Here is a 27,023-nt window from a genome sequence, read left to right on the forward strand (position 1 = left end):
AAAAGACGGAGGAAGCACGTGGATGGGCCCGGGCCCCCAGAGGCAGAAGGTGGGGGGAGAGGGCATGGACAGAGCAATCCCTGTTTCTACCTTTTCCGCCTGCCCTTCCATGGAAATTTAAAAAATCACCCAGACTTTAAGTGGGATTCAACATTTTAATCATTTTCACTCTGCGAGGGGCCAGGGGAGGGGGAATCTAGAGTTCCGGGGAGTGGGAAAGGGGAGGACAGAGGGCCTGGGGTCCCTTCCTTCTGTCCCCACTTGCCTTGTCACTCTTCCCAGTTTTGGAAAGTAGACCCTTTGACATCGACAACTGGAGAACCAGAGGCTATCCCAGGAGCCTCCTGAACGAAGCTATCCTGACTCTTTCCAACTCCTTGAGAAGTCTTGGAAGACCCCAAGATAGAAATCCATGTGTCCCCAGCCTCGGCTGCCCTCCAGCCTCCTTCAAGCCCTTCCCAGACCCTCTTATCAGGCTGCCTTGGAATTGTTTGCACACACACACCGTCCCCGTGGATGGGGAACTCAGTCGTTTACACCTGAGATCCCCGCCTCCTGCACAGAGCGTGGGAGTGTCTACAACATGAATAACTAACACTGCATTCTGGTCCCCACTAGGGCACCAATCCGGAGCACAGTGTCGCCTCTGCCACACCCTCCCCTGTGAATTTTGTCTGGATCCCCCATCCTGCACCCCAACATGTGCCACCCTCCTCTGCGTATCGGTGTCCCACTCTGGATTCTAGCCTCTCCTGGGTTTAATGTCACAGAGCCCAGCAGGGCTCAGGCCCACAGAGATGACCGAGTGTTGTGTTGAGTAAAACATTTCTGTGGGCTCCAGTGATCACACTGTGCTCCTTGGGGGTTCAGGGTTAGGGACCTCTCTTGGCCTGAACCCCAGAAAAATCATCTGCTGCCTCCCAGCCTCTTTTCACACGGTGGCTTCCTCCTGATACCTCTTCCTAGCTCTGGGGGCCTGGAGCTAGTTCCTGCCAGGTCATGAGCACAGATAACACATGTATCTTCCCAACTCTGAGTTCAGTGGCCTCAGATTTGTGCCTTGAACTCAGCCATAGTGGGAGTATTTACACCACAGAAATTGGCAAACACTACAAATCAGGGCTCTTCCTCTTCCTGGAGAGCGAGTTGTTAGCCATCTACCACCATACCACTGCCTTTCCCACCCCACTCTCTTTCACCGTGTACCTGGTGAAACCCACAAGTGACAGGCTCCTGGATCCTGCCTCCCCCAAGCTAGAAATGAAAGAAGTCAGGTGAGGAGGAAGAGGCCAAAGCATCAAACTTCCAAGAGTGTCAAAATGCCCGGCTCTCTCCTAAAATTCTCACAGTGCTGTTCTCTTTGCTGTGGGTCAAATTATACTGAAAGAAATAAGGTGTTGCCCCAGGGAAACATCCTCAGGCCTTCAAGCACTGCAGTCCAGTCCCACAATCAAAACCGAAAGCAAACAGCCTAAAAGAGGAATTGTCTGTTTTAAACGGGGGCCTTCCTCCAAATCCGGTTCTCATCCCACCCCAACTTTTGGGTACTTATAGGTCGGGAAGCCTGTCCACCTCCTTTTCTCTATGAAATACCCACAACTAGAGCTGGTCCACCCCTGGGAACTATCCCAGTTCCTCCCATGTCTGGGTGAACTTCACCTTTAGACAACCCTACAACAAAAGGAAAAAATACAGGCATGGAGCAGGCAACTTGCCTTCCATTCTCCTACCAAATGTGTCCGTTCCCAATGTCCGAATGAATGAATGACTGAACGACGGAGTATCTTTAAGAAGAAACTAAGAAAGAGACACTAGACACATAGCAAGCAGCCCCCTGTACCTACCATGTAACTGTCATTTGTGAAGTTGGTTATACTCGCCAAACACATGCTCTTGATTTAACTGCATAATTGGCCTACGGTCCCACGATGGGGCCTCTTATAAAGTCTGTCTTTGGAAGTTCTAGAAGGATCTCTAGCCGTGTGCTGAAGAAGAGCCTAAAACGGAAAGTCAGGGAATCGAGCCTCCCTACTGGTTTGTCCAAGGGCATCTCGGTTCCCACCTAAACATTACCCCCGAATCAACTGCGAGTTTGGTTTCACGTCATCTCGGGGCGAGTTCTCCGTGCCAGCTTCTGGAGTCTGGGGCTCGTGTTTGAAAATGCCAGTTAGAGTCAGTGTGAGATCGTGCCGGGTTGAGAAGATGACTGAGCCCTGCTGAAGGAGCCCCTCTCCCAGGGAGGAAAGGGGTGGACTGTGTTGTGTCAGGCTGCTCAGGGAGTCCAAGTGGCCAGAGCCTTTGGCAGGATGGCTGGCTCCTGCTGCTCTCTCCGAGCTGCCGTCCACGTACCCAGGCTTCAGGGAGGAGACTTACACAAGAGGGTGGAGAAGTCGCTTCTACAAGATCTGAAACTTCCAGGCACTCTGATCTTTGTAGTCCAGAGGATCCATGGGGTTGTAGGCAAATTTCCAGGTGCCTGTAGGGTCCTTGAATTCCAAGCTGTCCATAGGGCTGTAAGCGCCATAGCTCTGGCCTGACAGGGAGGTGGGCGACTGAGCCAGGGAGGGTCCCATGGAGGGGCCAGAAAGGGGGCTGAGAGCCGGGCCCCCCAACTGGGGCACCATGGGAGAAAGGTAGGGATCCAGGCCACTGAAGAAGGAACTGGGAGACCCATAGGCTGAGGGGGAAGAGCAGAAAGCAGAGGCTGGGGCGTAGGTCATGGCATAGGGTGCTGAGGTCAGAGAAGGCCCTGAGGCCACTAGCCCAGCCCTCTGGGCCTCGGGCAAAGGGGACTCTGAGGCTGGACTCCAAATGGACACGGTGGCCACTGCCGTGGTGGGGGAGCCTGAGGGCCCAGGCAGAGGGGGGCTGTAGGAATCTGAGATGCCCAGGGGGTCGGGACAGACATCAGTGGAGGGCCTTGGGGATGAGCCCGCCTTCCTCTTGGCAGGACGAGCCTTGGCTTGCGCCCCTGGGGGCTGCTGCTGCTGTTTCTGCTGCTGCCGCTGCTGTCTGCACTTAGCCCTGCGGTTCTTGAACCAAACCTGGGGGGTAAGAGGAGAATGAGGGGGGGCAGAGGTGAGTGGGGAGGAGGCCCTCATGGTGCTCAGGAATGATGCTGCTTACTGGTGAGACATGCCAGAGTCACACCTCTTCACTTTTCAGTCAAATATGGGCCACTCCATCCATCCATCCATCCATCCATCCATCCATCCATCCATCCATCCATCCATCCATCTATCCATCCATCTATCCATCCATCCATCCATCCATCCATCCATACATACATACATACATACAATTATACATACACTAGAGGCCCGGTGCATGAAATTCATGCACTGGGGGAGGGGGCTCCCTCAGCCTGGCCTGTGCCCTCTCACAGGCTGGGAGCCCACGGGGGATGTCTGACTGATTCCCAAGAGGGCCTAAGCCATCAGTCAGACATCCTTAGCGCTGCTGCAGAGGTGGGAGAGGCTCCTGCCACCACAACCATGCTCGTCAGGTCAAGTTTCAAATTGCCCAAACTTTCTCAAAAGTAATTTACTGTTGGTTTACTAAAATCAGGATTCAAACAGGATCCACAGATTGTGTTTACTTATAGATTTCCTAAAGTTTCTCAAATCTCTAACAGTTCCCCGGCTTCTGGCTGAGCAGCGCTCCCACTGTGGGATTGAGCTGAAACTGGCCCTCCAACATCCCCCAAGGGGCCCCAGATTGCAAGAGGGCACAGGCCAGGCCGAGGGACCCTACCAGTGCATGATAGGGGCTGGGGAGAAACACAGAAGGTTGGCCAGCTGAGGAGGGACCGTGGAAGAGATCCAGGGCATGTCCGGCCCGTCTCACTCAGTCCCAATTGGCCGGACCCCAGCAGCAAGCTAACCTATTGGTCAGAGCATCTGCCCCCTGGTCATCAGTGCACATCATCATAGCAACTGGTCAACCAGTTGACTGTCTGCCCTCCCCCAGTGGTCAGTGCACGTCATAGCAAGCAGTTGATCAGCCTTAGCATATCATTAGCATATTATGCTTTGATTGGTTGAATGGCCAACTGGTTAACTGGACACTTAGCATATTAAGCTTTTATTATATAGGATATGTTCATACAAACACACATATATCTATCCATCCAGTCATTCATATGCACATAAATACATTCATCCATCCAATGCATACATGCAATCACACAGATATACATATAACTTTACATCCATACACACATATCCATCCAATCACGTGTACATACATACAATCATACACACACACACACATATCTATATTCATCCATTCAATCAGTTAATAAACATGCACTAACCATCTTCTACATCAGTGAAGCTGACATTCTAGCTGAGAGAGACAGATTATAAACTGTAAGCCAGTAAATAGCATAGTATTTTAGAAGGCGATAAATACTATAAATACTATAGAAGAACTAATTGAGCAGCATAACGGGGAGCAGTAGAGTTGGGGGGAGGTGGGGAAAGATTGCAACTTTAAATCTGACCGTTGGCATAGGTCTCATTGACTGACATGGTGACTTGATTGGCTGCTAAAGATCTTGAACGGGTGATGGGGAATAGCCATTCCAGGGAGAGGGAACAGAGAGTGCAAAGGTCCTGAGGTGAGAGTGTGCTTGCAGGCGTGTTAGGGGCGGAATCAGGGGCCGGTGGCTGGAGTGGAGTGAGAAGTGTAGAGTGGGAGAGACAAGGCCGGTGATGGGGTGAGGACTTTAGGGCCCTTTATGACGGTGGCGGTCACTCTGGGACCTCTCCTTCCTCCCCTCACTCTGGGCCCCAGGAAGGGCTGGGAGGGGCCGAGGGAACAGAACTCCCACCTGAACCCTGGACTCAGGCAGATTGATCTTCAGGGCCACCTCCTCGCGGGCATACACATCCGGGTACTGGGTCTTGGCAAACAGGGCCTCCAGCTCCTCCAGCTGGCTCCGGGTGAAGGTGGTCCGCTCCCGCCGCTGCTTTCTTGGCGCACCTTGTGGGGGGCGGGACAATGGGGCTCTCAGGTGACCGGCCTCCCAGTCTCCTCTTCAGCTGGTGTGAGGCCCTGAGGGTGCGTGGGTGTTCGTCCGCCCTGACCTTCTAGACCTCCCTCTGCCCCTGGGAATGGGGCCCCTTTGGCCTGCCATATTGGGGCTCATGCCTCACCCCGAGGAGAACTGGCGTTAGCCTTGCAAGGAGGTGTATGGATTTATTTTTTTGTCCCCTTTCCAAAATCCCTTAGGCACTAAGACGTAACATTGTGGATATCCAACCATTTCTAGCCTATCAAGGTCCATAATGTTCAATTTAATGGGGGGGGGGGGGAAGCCCAGCTAACAAATAATGCCACCAAAAAATGGAGAGCTCACTTCCCTAACGGACTGGAATTCCACTGGGTCCCCCGTCCAGATTGCTCCCCGCTCCCCCACCCCAGAAGGAACCGCTGTCCTACATCCTAGGAATGTCCATATGCTTCCCTCCAAGCCGCATGGAATAGTGTTTGCATTTGCGTATGGCCCTGATGTTACTTACCCCTGTGGGTGCCCATCATCTTCCCGAGGGCGAGGGACCCCAGAGGCCCCCAAAGAGGGGGCCAGCCCAGGTGTCGGGGAGGAGGGCTGTACTCACTCGGATAAGACACAGCCTGGTGCATCAGATCCACACTGGGGCCACCCAGAGCCAGGGCGTTGACGGAATAGTGGGGCCCCGGGTTCATATACGCCATCATGATCTTCGCAGACACTGGGGCCCAGGTGAGTGGGCCTGCAAGAGAAGAGGCAGACAGCGCTCAAACTCTCCCTTGCTACCTTGTGGTGACAGGAAGGCTTGGGTTCAAATCCTGCCTCAGTTTCCCCTCTATAAAAATGACCTGCTGCCCTAACCAGTTTGGCTCAGTGGACAGAGCGTCGGCCTGCGGACTGAAGGGTCCCAGGTTCAATTCCGGTCAAGGGCATGTACCTTGGTTGCGGGCACATCCCCAGTAGGAGGTGTGCAAGAGGCAGCTGATGGATGTTCCTCTCTCATCGATGTTTCTAACTCTCTATCCCTCTCCCTTCCTTTCTGTAAAAAAATCAATGAAATATATATTTTTAAAAATGACCTGCTGCTAAGGGTCCCAAAGTTTCACTGAACCCTGGCCGGTGTGGCTCGGTTGGTTGGAGCATCATCCTATACAACAAAAGGTGGGGGGTTCCATTTCTAATCAGGGCACATACTCAGGTTTTGGGCTGATCCCCAGTTGGGACATGTGTAGGAGGCAACCAATCCATGTTTCTTTCTCTCTCCTTTCCTCTCTCTAAAATAAATTTTAAAAAATACTGGTGTCCTGGCTGGTGTGCTAAGTGGTTAGAGCATTGGCCCTGTGCACCCGAGGGTTGTAGGTTGGCTCCCCAGCCCTGGTTGGGGCGTGTGTGGGAGGCAACCGATGGATGTGTCTCTCTCTCATCAACGTTTCTCTCTCTCTCCCCCTCCCTCCCTCCCTTCCACTCTGTCTAAAAATCAGTGGACAAAAATGTCCTCGGGTAAGGATTAACAACAACAACAACAAATAAAAGCTCTTCTTCTCCCCAGCCAGTGTTGCTCAGTGGTTGAGCATCCACCTATGAACCTATGAACCAGGGGGTCATGGTTCGATTCCCAGTCAGGGCACATGCCTGGGTTGCAGGCTTCATCCCCAGTGGGGGACATGCAGGAAGCTGCTGATCAATGACCCTCTCTCTTCTCATTGATGTTTCTATCTCTCTGTCCCTCTCCCTTCCTCTTTGAAATCTAAAAATGCTTTTTTTAAAATATTTTTATTGATTTCAGAGAGAAACATCCATCACTTGCCTTCCATATGCCCCCGACCAGGGATCGAACCCACAACTTAGGGGTGTGCTCTGACCAGGAATCAAACCTGCAACCTTTCCGTGTACAGGACGATGCTCCAACCCATTGAGCCACCGGCCAGAGCTGGATAACTTCTTAACCAATTTATACATGTAACCTTTTCAAAAACAAAAGCAACCATAAACTCTAAAAACAACAACAACTAAAGAAAAGAAAGGAAAAAACCATGAGAACCTTCCAAGGGCCTTTATTGCCCTCGTTAAGGTTACCTCTCAGCTTCCCAGGGACAGTGCGTGCTGTTCCCTGAGCGAGGAATGTTTGTCCCCAGTTCAAAGTCCCCTCAGCAGCGAACCCTCCTCCTCTCGTTCCAGCTCAAACATAACTCCCCAGGGAGGCCACCCCACATCCTCAGCTGGATGTTACTCTCTCTCTCTCTCTCTCTCTCTCTCTCTCTCTCTCTCTCACACACACACACACACACAGAGGCTCATTTCTCTCCTGTTGCTCAGGACTTGCACGCATTAAGTAGAACACACATACGTTCTGTCCCCCCAACTCTGTCAACTACCCGAGTGCAGGGACGAGATATATTTCCGTCCCCGCTGTGTTCCCAGCACCCCCGATAAGTATATATATTTTTAAATATGGAACGCTTCACGAATTTGCGTGTCATCCTTGCGCAGGGGCCATGCTAACCTTCTCTGTGTCTTTCCAGTTTTAGTATATGTGCCGCCGAAGCGAGCACCCCAATAAATATTGGAAAAGCAAGTGCATTCACCATGAGGGATGCAACAAGACACACAGCCTCTCCGTTCTCATGGGTGTGAACTTCCAGGTTCCAGTCAGAGAAACGGGCAGTGAACAAGGAAGTAGATTTCTTCCCCCCCCAGAAAAATCAAAATGCTTTCAGAGAGTTTCAAGAACTCCGAGGAAAACTAAACGGGGGTGATAGCCTAATGGCGGGGTGTGGGTGAGAGCAAGGCATCTAATTCAGATCAGGGAAGACCTCTCGGTGAGGGAGTGACCTTGGAGCTGCCGAGGGAAGGACTCCGTGCCGGCCATGGCCAGACCTCAGGGCCCAGGCTTTGCCGGGCAGAGGGAACAGCAGGCGCAAAGGCCTGGCGGCTGGGATTGGTTCTCTTTCTTGGAGGAGAAACACGGTGTCCAGTGTGACTAGAAGGAGTAACCAAGGGGGGACGTGGACTAAGATTGCGTAGGACCCGACAGGAAGGTCCTGGGGAGGCTCGGTGCTGGTAATAGTAACAGCAGAAGCAGCAACAGTCATCATAGGCTCTATGGGTGTCCTATCGGCGCCCAATCATGTCCACCCTGGTCTTCACACCCCCCAACTGTCCTTCCCACTGAGCAGGACTGACGTGTGCAGCCAGCAGGCTGTCACAGAAATGACAGCGCGGCTTCCACGGCTGTCTGTCTCCCTGGAGGGCGCTCAAGCCATCCTGTGGGGAGGTCTGTGCAGCCAGGAACCGAGGCCTCCTGCCCACAGCCATGGGAATGAGCCCCCAGTCAAGCCCTCAAACATGCCGTCCTGGGGGAGCTCTGAGCACAGCGGCCCAAGTCACCTGAGCCAGAACCAGGCAGTCCCACTGCCCCTGGGCTCTTGTCCCTCAGAGACTGTGGGGCATCATAAACCTTCACCGTCCCGAGCTTCCAAGTTTGGAGGTAGTTAGTTACACCGCCGCAGATCCCTCACACCCAAGCCTTCTCCGTGGACACGTCACGGACTCCTCAGCACAACCTGTGTTACTAGGATGTCCCCATTTTACAGATGAGAACATCCGCAGGCTCAGGTGCCAGGACGCGCCCAGGCTGTGCGTGGGGCCCTGGGATTCCTGGAGAATTCCTGACGTCCCTGTTCTCCCAGCCACCCCCATCTCCCACCCCCGCCCCGCCAGCTTTCCTGTGTCCTCTCTCTTCTCCAGAGAGCGGTGATGTTCCATCGGAACCTCGGGAGAGAGTGGGAACAGGGAGAATCGTGAACGTGTCCGGCTCCGGACAATTTGCTGGGCCCAGAACAAGCGCATCCACTTGTGGTGTCTTCGCCCTGGAATCCTCACCGGGTCATTGTGCCAGCGGCTGGCCTCCCGGAAGGCCTGGGATCCTCTCCCTGGCTGATTCCATCCTATGGGTAGGGAATGTGAGCCTCCCTCCCCATCAAGCAGCTGATAATGATAATGACCTCCAATGTGGGGTTTGCCCACTCCTCAGACAGCAGACAAGATTTGAGCAAAGAATAATAAAAACAAGCCCTGGCCCGGTAGTTCAGTGGTTAGAGTGCCGTCCTGATACGCCAAGGTTGTGGCTTTGAATCCCAGTCAGGGCACATACAAGAATCAACCAATGAATGCATAACTAAGTGCAACTACCTGGCCGGTGTGGCTCAGTGGTTGAGCATGGACCTATGAACCAAGAGGTCATGGTTCGATTCCCGGTCAGGGCCCATGCCTGGGTTTCGGGCTTGATCTGCAATATGGGGTGTGCAGGAGGCAGCCGATCAATGATTCTCTCTCAACATAGATGTTTCTATCTCTCTCTCCCTCTTCCTTCCTCTCTGAAATCAATCAATCTATATATATAAAAATAAGTGTAACAACAAAATTCATGTTCCTCTCTCTTCCTATCTCCCCTCTTCTTTCTCTAGTCAATACATAAAATTTTCAAAAAATTAATAACAACAAAAGTAATAGTGGACCCGCATTGAAGACTCTGGGTTTGGCAACGAGGCAGCCGATGCTCTCAGGACGTCAGGGATGCTTCCCTCAGCTGCCTCCCTCCTTCCTGTAGCCCGGAGCTCAGACAACAACGTTCGCCTTTTGTTAGAACTTCCACGAGCCTGGCAGCAGCCCTGTGACCAGCCTGCCGGGTGAGCTTCAAGGCCATGATGTTTCCGGATCCCAAAGAGTAGGGAGAGGGAGACGGCTGTCCCTGCCCTGGGGACCCACCTGCGGGTGCTCGGGGCTCCTGGGGTTCAGCAGCCACTGGGTCCAGGCTCCTACCTGGAGGCTCGCGCCCACCTTGTGGGGACTCACGGAGATCATCCTATTCTACAGGCGGGGAAACTGAGCCTGAAGGTGGGGAAGAAGGGCCCCCCAGGTCAGGCAGCCACAACCAGGCGACCTCCAGTTGGGGTGCCCAACTGCTCGGACACGGCAGCCAGGGCCTCAGAACAAGATCTTGGGAACAATAATCCAGTGAAAACTTCGTTATCATCCCACTTCGCAGAGGGAGAAACCGAGGCTTATAGAGGGGAGTCCCAGTCCCGTCTCACACGTCGGTGGCAGAGCCAGGGCTGAGCCAGCGCCTGTCCCCTGAGCCTGTGCCCTCCCGATCGCTGAGCTCCGCGGCCTCTTAGGACACTCACCACCACCCCACGGAGCCCGGACGTCCAACTCTCAAATGAGAGAACGGAGGCTGCGTGTGGTTCTGCTCATTCTCAAGGTCACACACGGTGTGTATGGCACAGCCAGGGACAGAAAGGCGCCAGAGCCCTGCCCTTGACCCTCAAGTCTACCCGGGACTCCCCCAAAGCAGGATGAGGCCAGCGACACGGGCTTGCCGTGGCTCATCCGACTGAGGCCCCGATGTCTGCACAGCGAGAAAGGGCCGGCTTCCCATCCAGACTCAATAGCTCCACGTCAGCCGTGGCAGGACTCGCCCAGCTCAGCCTCCTTCAAGGTCCTCCTTCTTCAGGTCTCCGTGGCCCGTGAGCTCCTCCATCCGTGGGACCAGGACCTGAGGTGCATGTGCCACTACCCAAGACGGGACCTGGGAAAGGCCGAGCCTCTGGGCTCAGTGAGGTCCCCACATAATCAGTTCACCATCACTGTGACCCCCAAATCGCCCCCTTCCCGGGCCCCTTGGGCATTCTCTCAGTCTCCCCTCCCTCCTTCCTGTAGCCCGGAACCTTGGCCCTCTGTGTGTGGCCTCAGTTCTGCTTGTCATTCATCCATCTACTCAACACATATTTAGGCATCCCCAGCCCATGGCAGGCATGGGAGGGAATCCAGGTTCCGTGGGGAGACAGGCGGTCGGTGGACAAACGCACAAACGATGAGAAAGTTTCAGGCGGTGGTGAGTTTTAAAGAACATGCCCACAGGGAGGTGCGCTAGGTGCTGTCAAGCGGGCGAGAGGCCCCAGCCCTGGAAACCGAGAGAGCTCGGAGGTGTCATTGCCCCTGACTCCTTCAGCGTCCCCAAGCCACGGCCCCCCATCCACCCTCATTCTCTCCTGCTGCAGTCACAACCCAGCGGGGTCCCCGACCGTCAGGATGGAACCTCTGTTCCACGTGGGATTCTGCCATCAGACGTGCAAACAGTCTGGAATACAATGAGCCCCACTTCCTGTCCCCTCTCTCGCACCCATCCCCGCCCCCTCGGGGGCTCCCGCAGACACTCACCTTCAGGAAGGAGGGACAGGGCCCACGTCCGTCTGGGACAGTTGTCAGATGGCAGAGGCTGAAGGAAACGGGTCCCCTCACATGGGGAGATTTTAAGCCCCGACTGGGAGTGATGTCATTTGCCATGTGGCCTGGATCTCGGAGGGTAATCCTGGCCCCGGGTGGGGGACTGGGCGCCGGGAGGTGACATTGGCCGGGAGGGGGAGGGGCACCCATCTGCCTAATCCCCTCCGCTCCCCACCATGACATCTTGGCAATTAGGGCTGAGGGGAAAGGGAGGCCCCAACTCCTGCCTGTGACTGGGAGCCCCCAGTCCTCAGGGAAGGGCTTCCTTAGGCCTCACTGGTGAAAGGGGGAGGAGAAAAATGCTGGGGTTCCTGAGAGGTCGTTTGAAAAATGAGGAAGCAGGGCTTTCTGGGGCCTTCTCCTGGGTCGCCCTTTCTCTCCCACCGGTCTGCCTGCCAATGAATTCATCTCCGCTCTGCTCCGTTGCTCTCTTGTTCTGCCTCTGTTTCCCCTCTTTGGCCTCAGCCCCCATCACTCTCATCTCTGACATTCCTGTGTCTTCATCTCCAGACATCAACTTGCTTGTTCTCTCTCTCTCTCCCTCCCTCCCTCCATGCCAATGGTCTGTGTTTGGGGTCTCCGTGCCTCAGTTTCTCTTTTCTTTGGGCCTCAGATTATACCTCTGCCAATTTGCCTGTGTGTCCCTCTCTCATTCTCCATTTCTGTGTCTGTCCCTAGCTTTGTCGGTTCACCTACATTTCTGTCTTGGTCTCTCTTACGCTCTTTCTCTCCTTCTGTTTTTCTCTCTGTGACTCCATCCGCCTGTGTTTTGGTTTTGGCATCTGTGCACCTGTCTCTCTCAGCCTCTGTGTCTCTCTTCGCCTGCCTCCTTGTCTGTCCACCTCTCCCTGTAACCCCAGCCTGCCCTCAGTACCCCGATCCTTCTTTATCCAACCTCTTAAGCTCCAATCTCCCTTCCGGTTTCTTTCTCTCTTCCCTGCTTCTTCCTCTGATTCTTGTTCTCTAACTTTCTCTTCATTTCTTTTTATTTTTTAATTTTTATTGATTTCAGAAAGGAAGGGCGAGAGAGAGAGAGAGAGAGAGAGAGAGAGAGAGAAATTGATCAGTTGCCTTCTGCATGTCCCACACTGGGAATTGAGCCCACAACCCAAGCATGTGCGGACCAGGAATCAAACTGTGACCTCCTGGTTCATAGGTCAACGCTCAACCACTGAGCCACGCCGGCCGGGCTCTCTTCATTTCTTTCTCCCTATCTAGGCACCTCTCTCGTTCTCTACTCCTGATTGTCCTTGTCTCTATTGCCCTGTTTTCTTCTCTCTGCCCCCTCTCTGTCTCTCTCTTTGGATATTAATATCTCCCTGAGCTCCTGGTCCCCACATGAGTCTCTTCTACTTCCCCACACACCCAAACATGCACGTTCACACACACATGCACACCCACACATACGTGCATGAGATCAAGGTAATCCCGCCTTGTGGCTGGGACCTTGTGTCTCACCATAAGGGGCCCTTTCTTTCTTGACCTCCCCCAAACCTCCTGCTAGGAGAGATTAAGGCCAGCAGCCTGGCTGGGGAATCAGGGCAGGTCTCATTAGCTGGAGGAGCCTGGGACGACAGGGAGAGAGGGAGGGGCTGCCTGACCCACAGAGGTCAGTTAGGAGACTACTTGGTGGAAGAGTCCTTCCTATAGCAGACCCACCTGGCCCGCCGGAGCAGGGAAGGGCAGATGGCCATGCAGGAAGAGGGAAGAGCTAACAGGTCTTTGCAGGCTCATGGGAGAAGGTGTCAGCTACTCTATAGCACCTCCTCCTGGAATGTTGGCACTAATTGGCTCTGAGGCTCAGAGTCCCCCCAGGGTGGGAGGGTGTGGAGAGCTGGGTTTCAGAAGGTCTTTGCATGCATGTGGCCCTGAGGTCAAGTATACTGAGGCCAAACCCACGGTGCTTAGCCTGGAGCTAGTTGCTTTCTTTTTCATCTAAACCCAGTGACTCAGAAGGAAATCTTAGCATTTACCTTTGCTCTCCCCATTTTTTTCCTCACCTCCCACATCCAACCCATCTATAAATCCTGTCATCTCTTCTTTCAGAGAATGGTCCTATTGAAATCTACAAAATGCAGCTGGGAGAAATTTTAAAGGGCCAAAGTCAATGATGAAATATACCATGTTCGTGGATGGGAATAATTAATATTGATTGTTAAGATGTCCATCCTTCTCAAACTAATCTTTAGATTAACTGCAATCCCAATCAAAATCCCAGAAGGGTATTTTTATAGTAATTGACAAGCTGATTCAAAAGTCTATCTGAAGCCCAGCCAGTGTGGTTCAGTGGTTGAGCGTCTGTCTCATATCAATGTTGTTTTCTCTCCCTCCCTCCCTCCCTCCCTCCCTCCCTGTTTCCCTCCCTGTTTCCCTCCCTCTCTCCTTCCCTCCCTTCCAGTCGCTCTAAAAATCAATGGAAAAAATATCCTTGGGTAAGGATTAACAACAACAACAAAAAGGTACACAGTTCAATGTTTTATAGTTTCTTCACAGAGTTATGTATCTATCACCACAATCAATTTGAGAACATTTTTGTCACCACAGATAGAAACCTCCACACATACATATAACCAGTTATTCCCAATTTCCCCTCCCCCCAATTCCTGGCAACCACCAATCTACCTCTGACTCTGGATTTGCCTATTCTGGAGATTTCCTATAAATGGAATTCTACAACATATTACCTTTGTGCCTGGCTTCTTTCACTCTGAGTAGTATTTGAAGGTTCGCCATGCTGCAGCTGGGGTCAGCACTTAATTCCTCCTTATGGTGAAATAATATTCCATTGTATGAATATGTGATGTTTTGTTTATCCCTTCATCATCTGGCAGTGGTTTTAGTTTGTGTCTGCTTTTTGGCTATTGTGAATAGTGCCGCCATGAACTCTCCTGTATTGTAATGTATCCTATATAATAAAGAGGTAATATGCGAATTGACCATCACTCCAACACACAAGATGGCCGCCCCCATGCGGTCAAAGATGGCTGCCCCCATGTGAACACAAGATGGCCGCCACAAGATGGTCGGCAGGGGAGGGCAGTTGTGGGTGATCAGGCCAGCAGGGGAGGGCAGTTAGGGGTGACCAGGCTAGCAGGGGAGGGCAGTTGGGGGCAACTAGGCTGGCAGGGGATGACAGTTAGGAGCAATGAGGCTGGCAGGGGAGGGCAGTTAGGGGCAATCGGGCCAGCAGGGGAGCAGTTAGGGGTCAATCAGGCTGGCAGGGGAGTGGTTAGGGGGTGATCAGGCAGACAGGCAGGCAGGCAGGCAAGTGGTTGGGAGCCAGCAGTCCTGGATTATGAGAGAGATGTCATGAGATCAGACCTAAATGGGCAGTCGGACATTCCTTGAGGGGACCCAGATTGGAGAGGGTGCAGGCTGGGCTGAGTGACACACATCCCCTGTGCATGAATTTCATGCACTGGGCCTCTAGTATTCTCATAAAACAGTATCAGTAACCTTGTCCATTCATTTACAACTCTATTGGCCAAATATGTTGCTACACTCCCAAATTCTTGCGGGCAGGGAATATGGCTTTCCTGGTCACCACTGCCTTCCCAGCATTTTAAAAAAAATATTAAAATTAAAACACAACAACACATTTTATTTGAGAGAGAGAGAGAGAGAGAGAGAGAGAGAGAGAGAGAGAAACATTGATTTGCTGTTCCACTTATTTATGCATTCATTGATTGACTCTTTTTTTAAAATATGTTTTTATTGATTTCAAAGAGGAAAGGAAAGGAAGATATAGAAACATCAATGATGAGAGGGAATCATAGATGGCTGCCTCCTGCACGCCCCCTACTGGGGACTGAGCCCAAAACCTGGGCATATGCCCTTGACTGGAATCCAACTTGGGACCCTTAAGTCCAAAGGCCAATGCTCTATTCACTGAGCCAAACCAGCCAGGGCCATTGGTTGATTCTTGTATGCACCCTGACCAGGGCACATATTGAGTCTTCTCATCCATGAACATGATATATTTCATCATTGACTTGGGTCTTTTTAAATTTCTCCCAGTTGCATTTTGTAGATTTCAGTAGGACAATTCTCTGAAAGAAGAGATGACAGAATTTATGGATGATTGGACATGGGAGGTGAGGAAAAAATGGGGAGAACAAAGCTAAATACCAAGATTTCCTTCTGAGTCACTGGGTTTAGATGAAAAAGAAAGCAATTTGCTCCAGGCTAACCATGGCCTCAGTATACTTGACCTCAGGGCCAAGTGCATGCGAAGACCTTCTGAAACCCAGCTCTCCACACCCTCCCACCCTGGTGGGACTCTGAGCCTCAGAGCCAATTAGTGCCAACATTCCAGGAGGAGGTGCTATAGAGTAGCTGACACTTTCTCCCATGAGCCTGCAAAGACCTGTTTGCTCTAACCAATTGAGCCACATGGCAAGGGCCGACTTCCCAGCATTTATAAGGTATGTAAACCTGCTAGATGATAAGAGTTGATGGATTGTAGTATTTTACACTACAGAACATTAAGTAGCAGTTCAAAATGAAGAGTTAGACATAAATAAAAATATCTATATGTTTTATTTGATTTTGACCTTTCAGGTAATTTCCAGCTTGCTGGATGGTGAACCTTCTTAGCGAGGCTTACCCTGACCCCTGATCCCTGACGCCACAAGGGTCCTGGCACAAGAAGATGAGGTCACTTAGGAGTCTGGACAGAACAGATTCATCTCCAGTGTCCTTCTGATGGTCTTTAGCCAAGGGACCTTGACAGATATCACCAAGTCTGTCTTAGAAACCAGCCCACACTCCAAAGCATAAAAGGCCAAGTTCTCCATCCCCTCCCCCAACCCCAGGCCTGGCCCCTCTTCTCAGCTTTTTCCATCCAATCAGCAGCATGTGGCACCTAATATTTTGTTTGTTACACCATGTTTTTCTTTAGACATCATTGAGAAGGGGGGCTCTAGTCACAATTTATAAACCAAGTAATTGGTCAGATTATCCCTTGTGGACATCAGGGCCATCAACTGTCCCAGTGACCAATGTGCTCCCAGGAAGCAGAAACAATGTCCAGTTAGGGGAGACCCCACCCTGAGACAGGAAGAGGCAGTTCAGACGGTGAGCTGAATCTAGCAAGGAGATCTCATAGTTTTGTGTGTGTGTGTTTTTGGGTTTTTTTTGTATTCGATCACTCAGGTCATTGTCTCTCCCATGGATTCTAATAAAAGTCCCCTGGGGATGAGCATTGCCAGTTGTCCTGTCTCCTGACCCGAGTCCCCAGCAGACCCTGGACAAGGAAAGAGTCCAGCCCAACGATTAGACACGGGCCTGTGTGGCTCAGAGGGGCTGGACTGGGTGACCAGTGACACATAGACCAGACCCAGGTCATTCATTCACAAGGGAAATCAGCTAACTGTCCACCTGCAACCCCATGTCCCCTTCACCACACAGGGAAACCAGCCCGACCCCAAACCATGGTTGGGGCCAGTGTGTCTGAAGTTTCCTACCTCCAGGACGTGGAGGGGACAACATGAAGAATGGACTGGAAAAGTGTGAGTGGGTGCTGGAGACCTGGGGAGAGGCAGCTGGATGGTGGGAGAGGTAGGGCTCCCAGGACCAGGAAGGGAGAGGATGACCCCAGGATACTGACTGGTCTACTGGAGAGACTCTTTCCTGCGGTGGGGATCCCCCACAGACACAAGGCAGGGTCCCCCTAAGTTAGAGCCCCCAGAGCTTGGGACCAAGGCAGTCTTGCCACTGAGGTCTCCCAGACCCCCAGGACAGGGATTGGGTGCAGTAGCTGCTCAATCAAAGAACTAATCAATGGCCCTAACCAGTTTGGCTCAGTGGATAGAGCATCGACCTTCGGACTGAAGGTCCGATTCCGGCCAAGTGCACATCCCCAGTAGGGGCTGTGCTGGAGGCAGCTGATTGAAGTTTCTCTCTCATCGATGTTTCTAACTCTATCCCTCTCCCTTCCTCTCTGTAAAAAATCAATAAAAATATATATTTTTTTAAAAAAGAACTAATCAGCCGAAACTGGTTTGGCTCGGTGGATAGAGCGTCGGCCTGCGGACTGAAGGGTCCCAGGTTTGATTCCGGTCGAGGGCACGTACCTTGGTTGCAGGCACATCCCCAGTGGGGGTTGTGCAGGAGGCAGCTGATCGATGTTTCTCTCTCATCGATGTTTCTAACTCTCTATCTCTCTCCCTTCCTCTCTGTAAAAAATCAATAAAATATATTTAAAAAAAAAAAGAACTAATCAATGATTGTGGCTGCTGCAGGGGCGGGCAAGGAAAGGTGGATCCCAGGACCCTAGGCTGTGCCCTGTGGGCTCACCAGTAGGTGCTATTGAAGCTCCAGGCCTGTGGACAGAGTCTTATGTGCAGAGTGCCTACCAGCATCCAGGATGCAAGAACCGGAGTCTCCCATGGGTGAGTCTGCCAACAGAAAGGGCAGCAGACGGGGCTGTGCGGGTGGGATCCTGGGGCTGGGGCTGGAGGCTCCTGGGCATTCAGACCAGGGCCAGCTTGTCTGGGGGGCTTAGTGGGTTTGGGGATGGAATGACACCGCTGGGGTGGCTTCAGTCATGGAATGGAGGAGTGGTGAGGGCCGGGGGAGGGGAAGCCCACCCGGGACACCAGCCTGGGTGAGCCTGAGGCCCCCACCACGCCCGCCTTCCCTGGCTGTGGGCCCCCCAATAAGAACACAGGCGCTGTGGCCAGGCCCATTTCAGAGATGTGGGTGATGAGGCCTAGAGAGGTCGGGGGCCGGGATAGGAAGGTGGAGGGGCATGGCTGATCCCGGTGCCACATTCTTCCCCACTCAGGCCTGGGCCTTCACCTGCTCACAAGGGTCTGGCCTAGGCAGGGGAAAGGGTCCTGAGGGGCTGGGGACTGTCTGTGGGTCCATCTTACCCTGTTTTGCCTTTGGGCTAGGCTCCCCGCTGTCCCCAAACCCCCCAAGGAAGACGCAGCAGCAGGAGCGCATGGTATACAGCACAGACCAGCGGCGGGAGCTGGAGAAATTCTTTAAGAGGAACCGTTATGCGAGCTATGAGGAACGCGAGACCCCGGCGGCCAGGCGGAACCTGAAGAAGCACCAAGTGCAGGTACAGCCGCACCCCCAACCCCGACCCCAGAAATCACCCCACCGGCTGCCACTGCCTCAACTGCCCACTGGCCACCTCCTCGTCCTCCTGTGATGCAGGTGGGGAGACCAGACCAGAGGACCAAGTGCTGCCCAGGGTCACCCGTGTGGTCCGGGGCCTGGCCCCCGAGTCCACCTCAGCCCTGTGTGCGGGACAAACTGGCCAACACGGTGCAGCCCCTCGGTCCTCCCCAGGCTCGGACCCAGACCGCCAGGCCTCTGGGAACACGGGGACCCTCTCACGCAGACCCCTTCCTGGCCCCTGGGTGTCCAAGCCGTGCCCCTCCTGCCCTCTGCGCCTTCCCCGGAGCCCACGCCACCCCGGGGCCAATAGTTGGGGCTGGGGGCGGAGGGAGAGGGGGAGGCCGGCCCTTCTCCCCTGAGCCTCCTCACCCCTGGGCGGAGGTGACTGCATGGAGCTTCTCCCCTCTTACACTTGCTCCCTGTCCCCTCTCCCCCCAGGTGTGGCTCAAGAACCGCAGGGCCAAAGACCGCAGGCTGCAGCGACTGTGCGGGCAGCAAGGCCCGGGAGACCCCGCTGCGCCCCAGGAACCGGGAATCTGCACCCCTCAGCCTGTGCCTGCGCCTGCGCCTGCTGGCTCTGTGTTTTCTTGGGTCCCCGTGTTCTCCCAGGGCCCAGGTTTCTGCAGCTGCCCTCCTCGCAGCCCCCTTGTAAGTCTTCCCAGCAGCAGATCCCAGCGCGTATAGCTACAGCCAGACCTGGTGGGACCCTGCACAGGGCGCCCAGAGCACGGCCCCGCTGCTCCAGCTCCAGCTCGAGCTGAGCCCCCTAAGCTGTTGTGACCCCTGATTTCACAGAGCTGTGCTCACCCTAAAACCCCTTGGAGGGACCCTCCTTCTCCACCCCGGTGCAAAGGAGAGGACTTTATGGATTAGGAGGACTGGGCGTTGCTGGCTCTATAAGGGATTGGGTCCTTGCAAAGTCTTATAGATCCCATGGTGCCAGAGGGGACTGGGGTGTCTGGCCAGGGTGTTGCATCCACGTGGGTGTGGGAAGCAGTGGCCACTGGTTACCCTTTTTAAAATCATTTTTAAAAATTGATCTTTATTGTTGAAATTATTACAGATGTCCCTCTTTTTTCCTCCCATAGCTCCCCTCCACCTGGTTCCCACCCCACCCCAGACCCTCCCACACTATTGTCTGTGTCCACAGCTAATGCATATAAGATCTTTGTCTAATCTCTTCCCTCACCCCCCACACACTCCCTTCCCTCTGAGAATCGTCCGTCTGTTCCATGTCCATGCCCCTGATGCTATTCCATTCACCAGATTTTTATTCTGTTCATCAGATTTTTTTATTCACTTGATTTTTAGATTCACTTGTTGATAGATATGTATTTGTTGTCACTTCGTTGTTCATATTTTTTATCTTTACCTTTTTCTTCTTCTTCCTCTTCTTAAAGAATAACCTTCAGCATTTCATATAATACTGGTTTGGTGGTGATGCACTCCTTTAGCTTTTTCTTGTCAGTGAAGCTCTTTATCTGACCTTCAATTCTAAATGATAGCTTTGCTGGGTAGAGTAATCTTGGTTGTAGGTTCTTGCTATTCATCACTTTGAATATTTCTTGCCACTCCCTTCTGGCCTGCATAGTTTCTGTTGAGAAGTCAGCTGACAGTCGTGTGGGCACTCCCTTGTAGGTAACTGTTTTTCTCTTGCTGCTTTTAAGATTCTCTCTTTGCCTTTGCCCTTGGCATTTTAATTATGATGTGTCTTGGTGTGGTCCTCTTTGGATTCCTCTTGTTTGGGGTTCTCTGTACTTCCTGGACTTGTAAGTCTATTTCTTTCACCAGGTAGGGGAAGTTTTCTGTCATTATTTCTTCAAATAGGTTTTCAGTATCTTGCTCTCTCTCTCTCTTCTTCTGGCACCCGAATAATTTGGATGTTGGTACGCTTGAAGTTGTCCCAGAGGATCCTTACACTATCTTCATATTTTTGGATTCTTTTTTCTTTTTGCTTTTCTGGTTGGGTGTTTTTTGCTTCTTCATATTTCAAATCATTGATTTGATTCTTGGGATCCTCTAGTCTACTGTTGAATCCCTGTATATTACTCCTTATTTCAGTCAGTGTATGCTTAATTTCTGACTGGTCCTTTTCCTTTTTTTTTTTTTTTTGGCATTCTCACTAAGATCCTTGAAAGTCTCACTAAGTTCCTTGGAGGTTTCTAGAAAATTCTTGAGTAACCTTATAACCATGGTTTTAAACTCTATATCCAGTAGTTTGCTTTCTTACATTTCTTTCATTTATGACATGTTTCTTTGTCTCCGCATTTTGTCTGCTTCCCTGTGTTTGTTTCTATGTATTGGGTAGCTGCTAAGTCTCCTTGAGTTCATAGAGTGGCCTTGTGTAGTAGGTGTCCTATAGGGCTCAGTGGCTTAGCCTCCCCAATCACCTGAGGTGGACACTCTTGGTGCACCCCTTTGTGGGCTGTGTGTACAGTTTTGTTGTAGTTAAGCCTTGATTGCTGTTGGTGTCACTGGGAGGAATTGACCTCCAGGCCAATTGGCTGTGGCGACTACAATGGGAGAATGGCTGTGCAGGAGACACCCTTATGGAGCAGGACTTGCTTCAGTGGGGCTTTGGTGCTCACTGAGTCTTCCCCTGAGTGTGTCACTTATGGATGTGAAGAGTTGTAACCTGGTATGGTCTGACACTGACCACTGGGTGCACTGGCTCTTGGGTCTCCAGGGAGGTGCAAAGTCAGCCACTGCCTGGGGCCACCCAGCAGGAGCTACAGAGAGATCTGCAGATTCCTTCTCTTTTATCGGGTTTGAAAGTCCCCAGACGAGGTCCAGCTGTGAAGCAACGCAGGCTGGTGCTGGTGCCAGGTCTTGGGCCTTTTATCGACAGGTTTGGGGCTCCCTGACCCAGCTGCATTTGTCTAACATGTTTTTAGCCTGAGAAAGGACAGACCATTCATATGCAAAAGTTGCTGCACACAGCTTGGGCGGGGTTGTACATTGGATGAGGCGGGGTCTCAGGGAATCACCAGGGCAGAGCAAATGGAAATGGCTGCCAGTCAGCCCTGCACCAGGGCGGTCCCAGCACGGGAGCAATGATGCTGCGAGCACCTCTGTCTGGAAGAAAGCTGCACCCGTGTTCCTGCTGCGATGCCAGGACAGTCCAGTTTCTCCCCGTATGTGTCTGGGTCCCCCAGAGCCTCGCCCTAGTGCTGGAGCTCAGAGGATGTGGGACCTTGTAAGAGGAGCAGCTGGGTCTCCAGCAGCCTGTGTCACTCAGCCCCAATCCGCACTGATTTTCACAGTCCGTAGTTCTTATGGCCCATAGGGACTTCTTTCCCCAGCTCTGGGACCCTGGGCTGGGGGGCTGGTGTGGGGCTGGGACTCCTCACTCCTCCAGGCGGCCTCTGCAGAGGCGATCTCCCTCCCGATTAAAAAAGCGGCACACGTGGGTGCCGGACCAGCCCGTTCTGCGCCTCCACACCTCCCACCGGTCTCAGTGTGCTTTCTTCTTTACTGCTCTGGTTGTAGGACTTCCACTCATCCAGCTTTCCCGCAGTTCTGGATGATAGTTGTTCTGTATTTTATTTTTTTAAAAATATATTTTTAAATATATTTCTTTATTGATTTCAGAGAGGAAGGGAGAGGGAAAGAGAGATAGAAACATCAATGATGAGAGAGATTCATTGATCAGCTGCCTCCTGCACGCCCCCTATTGGGGATCGAGCCCACAACCCCGGCATGTGCCCTTGGCCAGAATCGAACCTGGGACCCTTCAGTCCGCAGGCCGACGCTCTATCCACTGAGCCACACCGGCCAGGGCTGTTCTGTATTTTAGTTGTGATTTTGATGTGGTTGTGGGAGGCAGCCAGTACAGGTGTTTACCTGGGCCGCCATCTTGGCTCTTCCCGCCGGTTACTCTCCTGCAGTGTGGACGCACCTCCATGTATCCAGCTTGGGGAGGAGGCATTGCTGTGTTCTCTGTGCGGCCACCACATCCCGCTGCTCCACTGTCCTCGCTGTGCTATTGAGGGTGCACGTGACCTTGCTGCAGTTTCTCGGGGCTCGGAGCGGAATTGCTGCTCCCGGTGCATGTTCTGCTGTAGTGATGCTGTCCCTGAACTTCCCAAAGGACCCAACCCAGCCTCATAGGCCATTTAATTTGAATTGCATTAAATCCATGAACGTTTCTGGCGGTAACTGACATCTTTATACACGACCTCGAGCTTTACAAACTAAGTGGACTGTTCCTTCCTTGGGTTGTTTATGGAGTCTTCATGATGTGTTATTTTTTAAAAATATATTTTATTGATTTTTTACAGAGAGGAAGGGAGAGGAATAGAGAGTTAGAAACATCGATGAGAGAGAAACATCGATCAGCTGCCTCCTGCACACCTCCTACTGGGTATGTGCCTGCAACCAAGGTACATGCCCTTGACCGGAATTGAACCTGGGACCCTTGAATCCACAGGCCAACGCTCTATCCACTGAGCCAAACCAATCAGGGCAACGATGTGTTATTTTAATCATCGAGGCCTGAGGTACATATTTTTGTAGGTTTATTTCTAGTACTTTTTTATTGCCTAACGTTTTGGATGGTATTTTTAAAATATGTCCTGTTTAGAGGATTCTTTGTTATCAGTTGATTCTAAATTTTGAGCCAAGGACCTGACTCAAATTGTTAAAACTCTGTAACCTTTCTGGACACTGTTTGGGGCTTGATTGTTTGAAATTTAATCAAGTGCACGGTTGCCTTGTTTCCTGCAGAGCCTGTGAGTGTTGCCCCCTCCTTTGATACCCCCACCCCAGTAGGGTAGGAGCCCTGCTCACCCCTCCTCCATCGTTGGCTTCCTCTACCACCCTCTGGTGGCCATCCTGGCCTCTGCATCTCCCACAGCTGGTTCCCTGACCCTGTCCTGGTCCCATTTAGCAAATGCTCCAATCCTCTTAGGCCCTGCCAGCCTCCCCAGAATAGAAAGAATTAGATCCGATTTGGGGCCTGGCGGGGCGGGGAGGGGGGGTGCACGTATGTGAATGGCTGTAGAGGGGAGTGCTGGGGTCGGGGAGGGGAAGACAGACCGCCAGGATGTAATGAAGGCCTCTCCTGTTTATCTGAGGCTAAAACCACTGAAACCACAACTCCATTCAGACCCCCGTACTGTAGGAGGGGCAGGAAGAAATCGAAATTTCCATCTCTCTCAGGAGAGGGAGCTGAGGCGGGGGAGTCTGTGGGGGCAGGGAGCAGGAGAGGAGATTCAGGTTCACACCCTGGGCAGGGAGCAGGGAGGGTGGTGCCCCTGGGGTCCTCCAAGCATCCAAGGACCATCAGCAAATGGGAACGGAGTTAATGTTTTAACGAATGGAGATAGAGTTTGGCTTAGTCCTGACCAGCTGAGTAGAAAATGGCTGGGTTAAGTGAAACTGGATCCCTCTCTTCCTCACCGTCTCAGTTCCATCGCATCTCTTCCCCAGCAGGGCCAGCACCCCTTCCCAACCTCCTCCTGAATCCTCCCATCTCCTAGGAGGCCCCTCCCACCTCTCCTCACAAGCCCTGTGGTGCCCTGACCACCCCCCAGACTGCCCCCTCAGCTCAGGAAGGAGGGGGGTGGTGACTTCCTGGAGGCAGGTCCCCATATCTAGGTCCTCCAGGTTAGTGCCAGAGCAAGAATTTCCTTTTGTTTGTGTACTTGTAGCAAAACTAATAATAATAATAAAAATGTTTAAATGGTTGCACCACCAGTCACATGGCTGTGGACAGCACTGTTGATCTTGTTGGGACCTCCAGTGAGCCCTACAATCCATAGTGACCCATCTTGGGTGGTTTCCATGGTGATCCTTGTAGATCTATTGGTCTCCATGACATCCATGGTAAAGATGTGAGTCTGTGTGCTTTGCTCTGGAGGAGATGGAGCTTTTAGACTCAGCCACGGCATTTGTAAAGAAAAGGACTCGGGATATATAACGAGAGTTCACTGTACCTTCAACAAATGTGTGAAGTTCAAGCTTAATTCCATTCTGGGTGCTCTGGGGTGGAGATGGCAGGGGTGCAGGTGGAAGTGTCCTGGCCTTGTGAAGATTGGAGAGAGGGGAGAAGGGAATCTAGAGCCCAGGAATGAGGGGGCTGGAGGGACCAGAGGTCTCAGAATTCAACAGGTGTCTGAGTCACAGGAAACACCCAGGGAACAGCGTGGGTAATGAGGACCCAGCGACACGGGATGTCCCACTGTCCAGGAGGAACGAGCGTGGGACAGATACTGAGAAGGCAACCACATCCACGGGGCTGGAGGAAGAGGCAGGCAGGTGACCAGCTTCTTGTTTTGGTTTCTGTGGGCCTCCGTGTCTAAGATGAAAAGATGGGAATTGGAGAAACGTGAACAGGTAAGCCATTCCCCAGCAGCAACCAACGGAGTCTGAGTGGCACAGAGGATGGAGCACTGCTTGAGTTGGACAGAATCACCACCTGCGGCCCAGGGGTGCTGGCTCCTCGGCCTGGCAAGAGAGAAGGTGGGCCTGCACCTCACCTGGAGTTGCTCACAGGATCCCTCCCTCCACCCAGACATGTGCCCTGGCTCCCCCAGACTCCAGGTCTGCCAGGGCGTGTGGGCTCCCTACAGGGTTCGCACTGCAGGGGGTTTAGCCACCTGCCTCATCCCAGATCCCATGGTTCTCGAACTTTGTCATCTGGAGTTTTGTCTTGTTTTTATAATATAACTAGGGGCCCAGTGCACAAATTCGTGCACCTTGAAAGGAACTGTGGGCTGCGAGGATGCTGTGGGCACAGGGGCGGGTCTTGGCCCATCCTCCGTGCCCCCGCCTGGCCACTCCCAATGCGGCCCCAGTCCCCTGTCTGCCGGCAGCCGCGCCAGCAGCGGTGCGAGTGGGGCTGGCACTGTCAGTGGATGCAAGCAGCAGCTGCTGCCCTGATCTCTACTCAGGAGCAGGAGGAGGTGGAGAAGCCCTCATGGGCAATCCGGGTCAGCAGCCACTGCTCACACCCGCTGATGATGCCGAGCAATCGGGACCAGCTCTGGGCACCGGCAGCAGGTGTGAGCAGCGGCTCTGGCACTGGCAGAGGATGTGAGTGGGGCCATGCCAGCAGTGGGTGCAAGAGGCCCAAGATCTCCCCTCAGTAGCAGATTGGGGCTGGCAGCCACTGAGGGGCAATTGGGGCTGGCAGCCACTGCTCACACCCGCTGATGGCACACAGCGAGTGGGGCCGGCGCCGGCAGCAGGTGCAAGCGCTGGGCAGGACTGCGGTGCGCGGAAGCAAAGAATTTTCAGTAACCACCAGAGGCTCGCCCCGATGGCAGCGACCGGCGCCCCGCCTTGGTCTGGTGCCCCTGCTCACCTGCTCCACCATCCCACCGTGGCTGACGCCTGCCATGTTCTGCACACGCCCCCTGGTGGTCAGCGCCCATCATAGCAACCGGTTGTTCAGTTGTTCTCATTGTTCCACCGTTCGGTTTATTTGCATATTAGCCTTTTATTATATAGGATTTTATTGATTTCAGAGAGGAAGGGAGAGGGAGAGAGATAGAAACATTAATGATGAGAGAGAATCATTGACCTGCTGCCTCCTGCATGCTCCCTACTGGAGATCAAGTCCACAACCTGGGCATGTGCCGTTGATTAGAATCGAATCCAGGACCCTTCAGTCCACAGGCCAATGTTCTATCCACTGAGCCAAGCTAGAGCGATCACCTGGAGTTTTAACATTCTTATGCACCAGGCCAGGTAAGCAGTGTCTCTGGGAGTGGGATTTGGGCACCAGCTCCTAAGGGACCCTGACTGGTGTGGATTAGTGGTTAGAGCGTTGGCCCAAGCACTGAAGGGACGCAGGTTGGATTCCCAGTCAAGGTCATGTACCTGGGTTGCAGGTTCAACCCCCTGCCCCAGTTGGGGTGGATGTGGGAGCCAACCAATCGATGTGTCCCACACACAGATGTTTCTCTCTCTTTGCCCCTCAATCCCTTACACTCTCTAAAAATCAAAGGAAAAACGATCCTCGGGTGATAAGTATCAACAACAAAAAGCTCCCAAGGGATTTTAAGGTGCAAATCTCGGTCAAATTTCTGCTGAGGAGTAGATGGACTCAGATAATATATTGCTGTCATTATTGAGACCAGGCATAGACTTTATTTCGTGAAAAGAAAATTCAAACTCACTGTATCTTATTCCACCTAAAAAAAAAAATCAAGTGCTATAAAAAGAAATATTTTTTCAAGGGTCTCTGTTGTTTTTATAGTAAATGAATACAGTATCCGCCCATAATTTTGCTTGTAAAAATTTTTTTTAAAAACTATTGTTTGACTCTGTACTTGAATTCCTCTAAATAAAAGGCCTAACAGGAAAATAACCTTAAACTTAATGCCGTTTTAAAATTGTTGTCACCGTAAACAACTTGCAAGAGACCCAGTTGGGTCAGATCAAAGATGGGGTTCATTCAGGGGCACCCATAGGACTGGGGGAGAGACTGGGTGTCCACATACCTGTTGTGATGTCTTCCGGCCAGCAGGGGGCACCAATACACCACTGCTCCAGAGCTGGAGACCTTGGGTGAGATGGGAGAGCTGTTCCACATTCAAGCGGGAGAAAAGACGCGGAGGTGACATTATACTAGTGTTTGTTTCCA

General features: G+C 52.5%; 1 protein-coding gene across 1 annotated transcript; it reads right to left on the minus strand.

The window, feature by feature from the left end:
- Window positions 1-2,396: 2,396 nt before the first annotated feature.
- Window positions 2,397-5,738, minus strand: LOC307116658 (cone-rod homeobox protein; the record flags this gene model as incomplete). The annotated part of the gene is made up of 3 exons (XM_079800799.1): window positions 5,622-5,738; window positions 4,835-4,986; window positions 2,397-3,044 (listed from the first exon to the last, which is right to left on the minus strand). The coding sequence occupies exons 1-3, from the start codon at window positions 5,719-5,721 to the stop codon at window positions 2,397-2,399; spliced, it is 900 nt and encodes a 299-aa protein (XP_079656925.1). The 5' UTR covers window positions 5,722-5,738.
- Between the last annotated feature and the right edge of the window lie 21,285 nt (window positions 5,739-27,023).

This window comes from Cnephaeus nilssonii, assembly GCF_951640355.1.
Source record: "Cnephaeus nilssonii genome assembly, chromosome: 20".
Lineage (NCBI taxonomy): Eukaryota > Metazoa > Chordata > Mammalia > Chiroptera > Vespertilionidae > Cnephaeus > Cnephaeus nilssonii.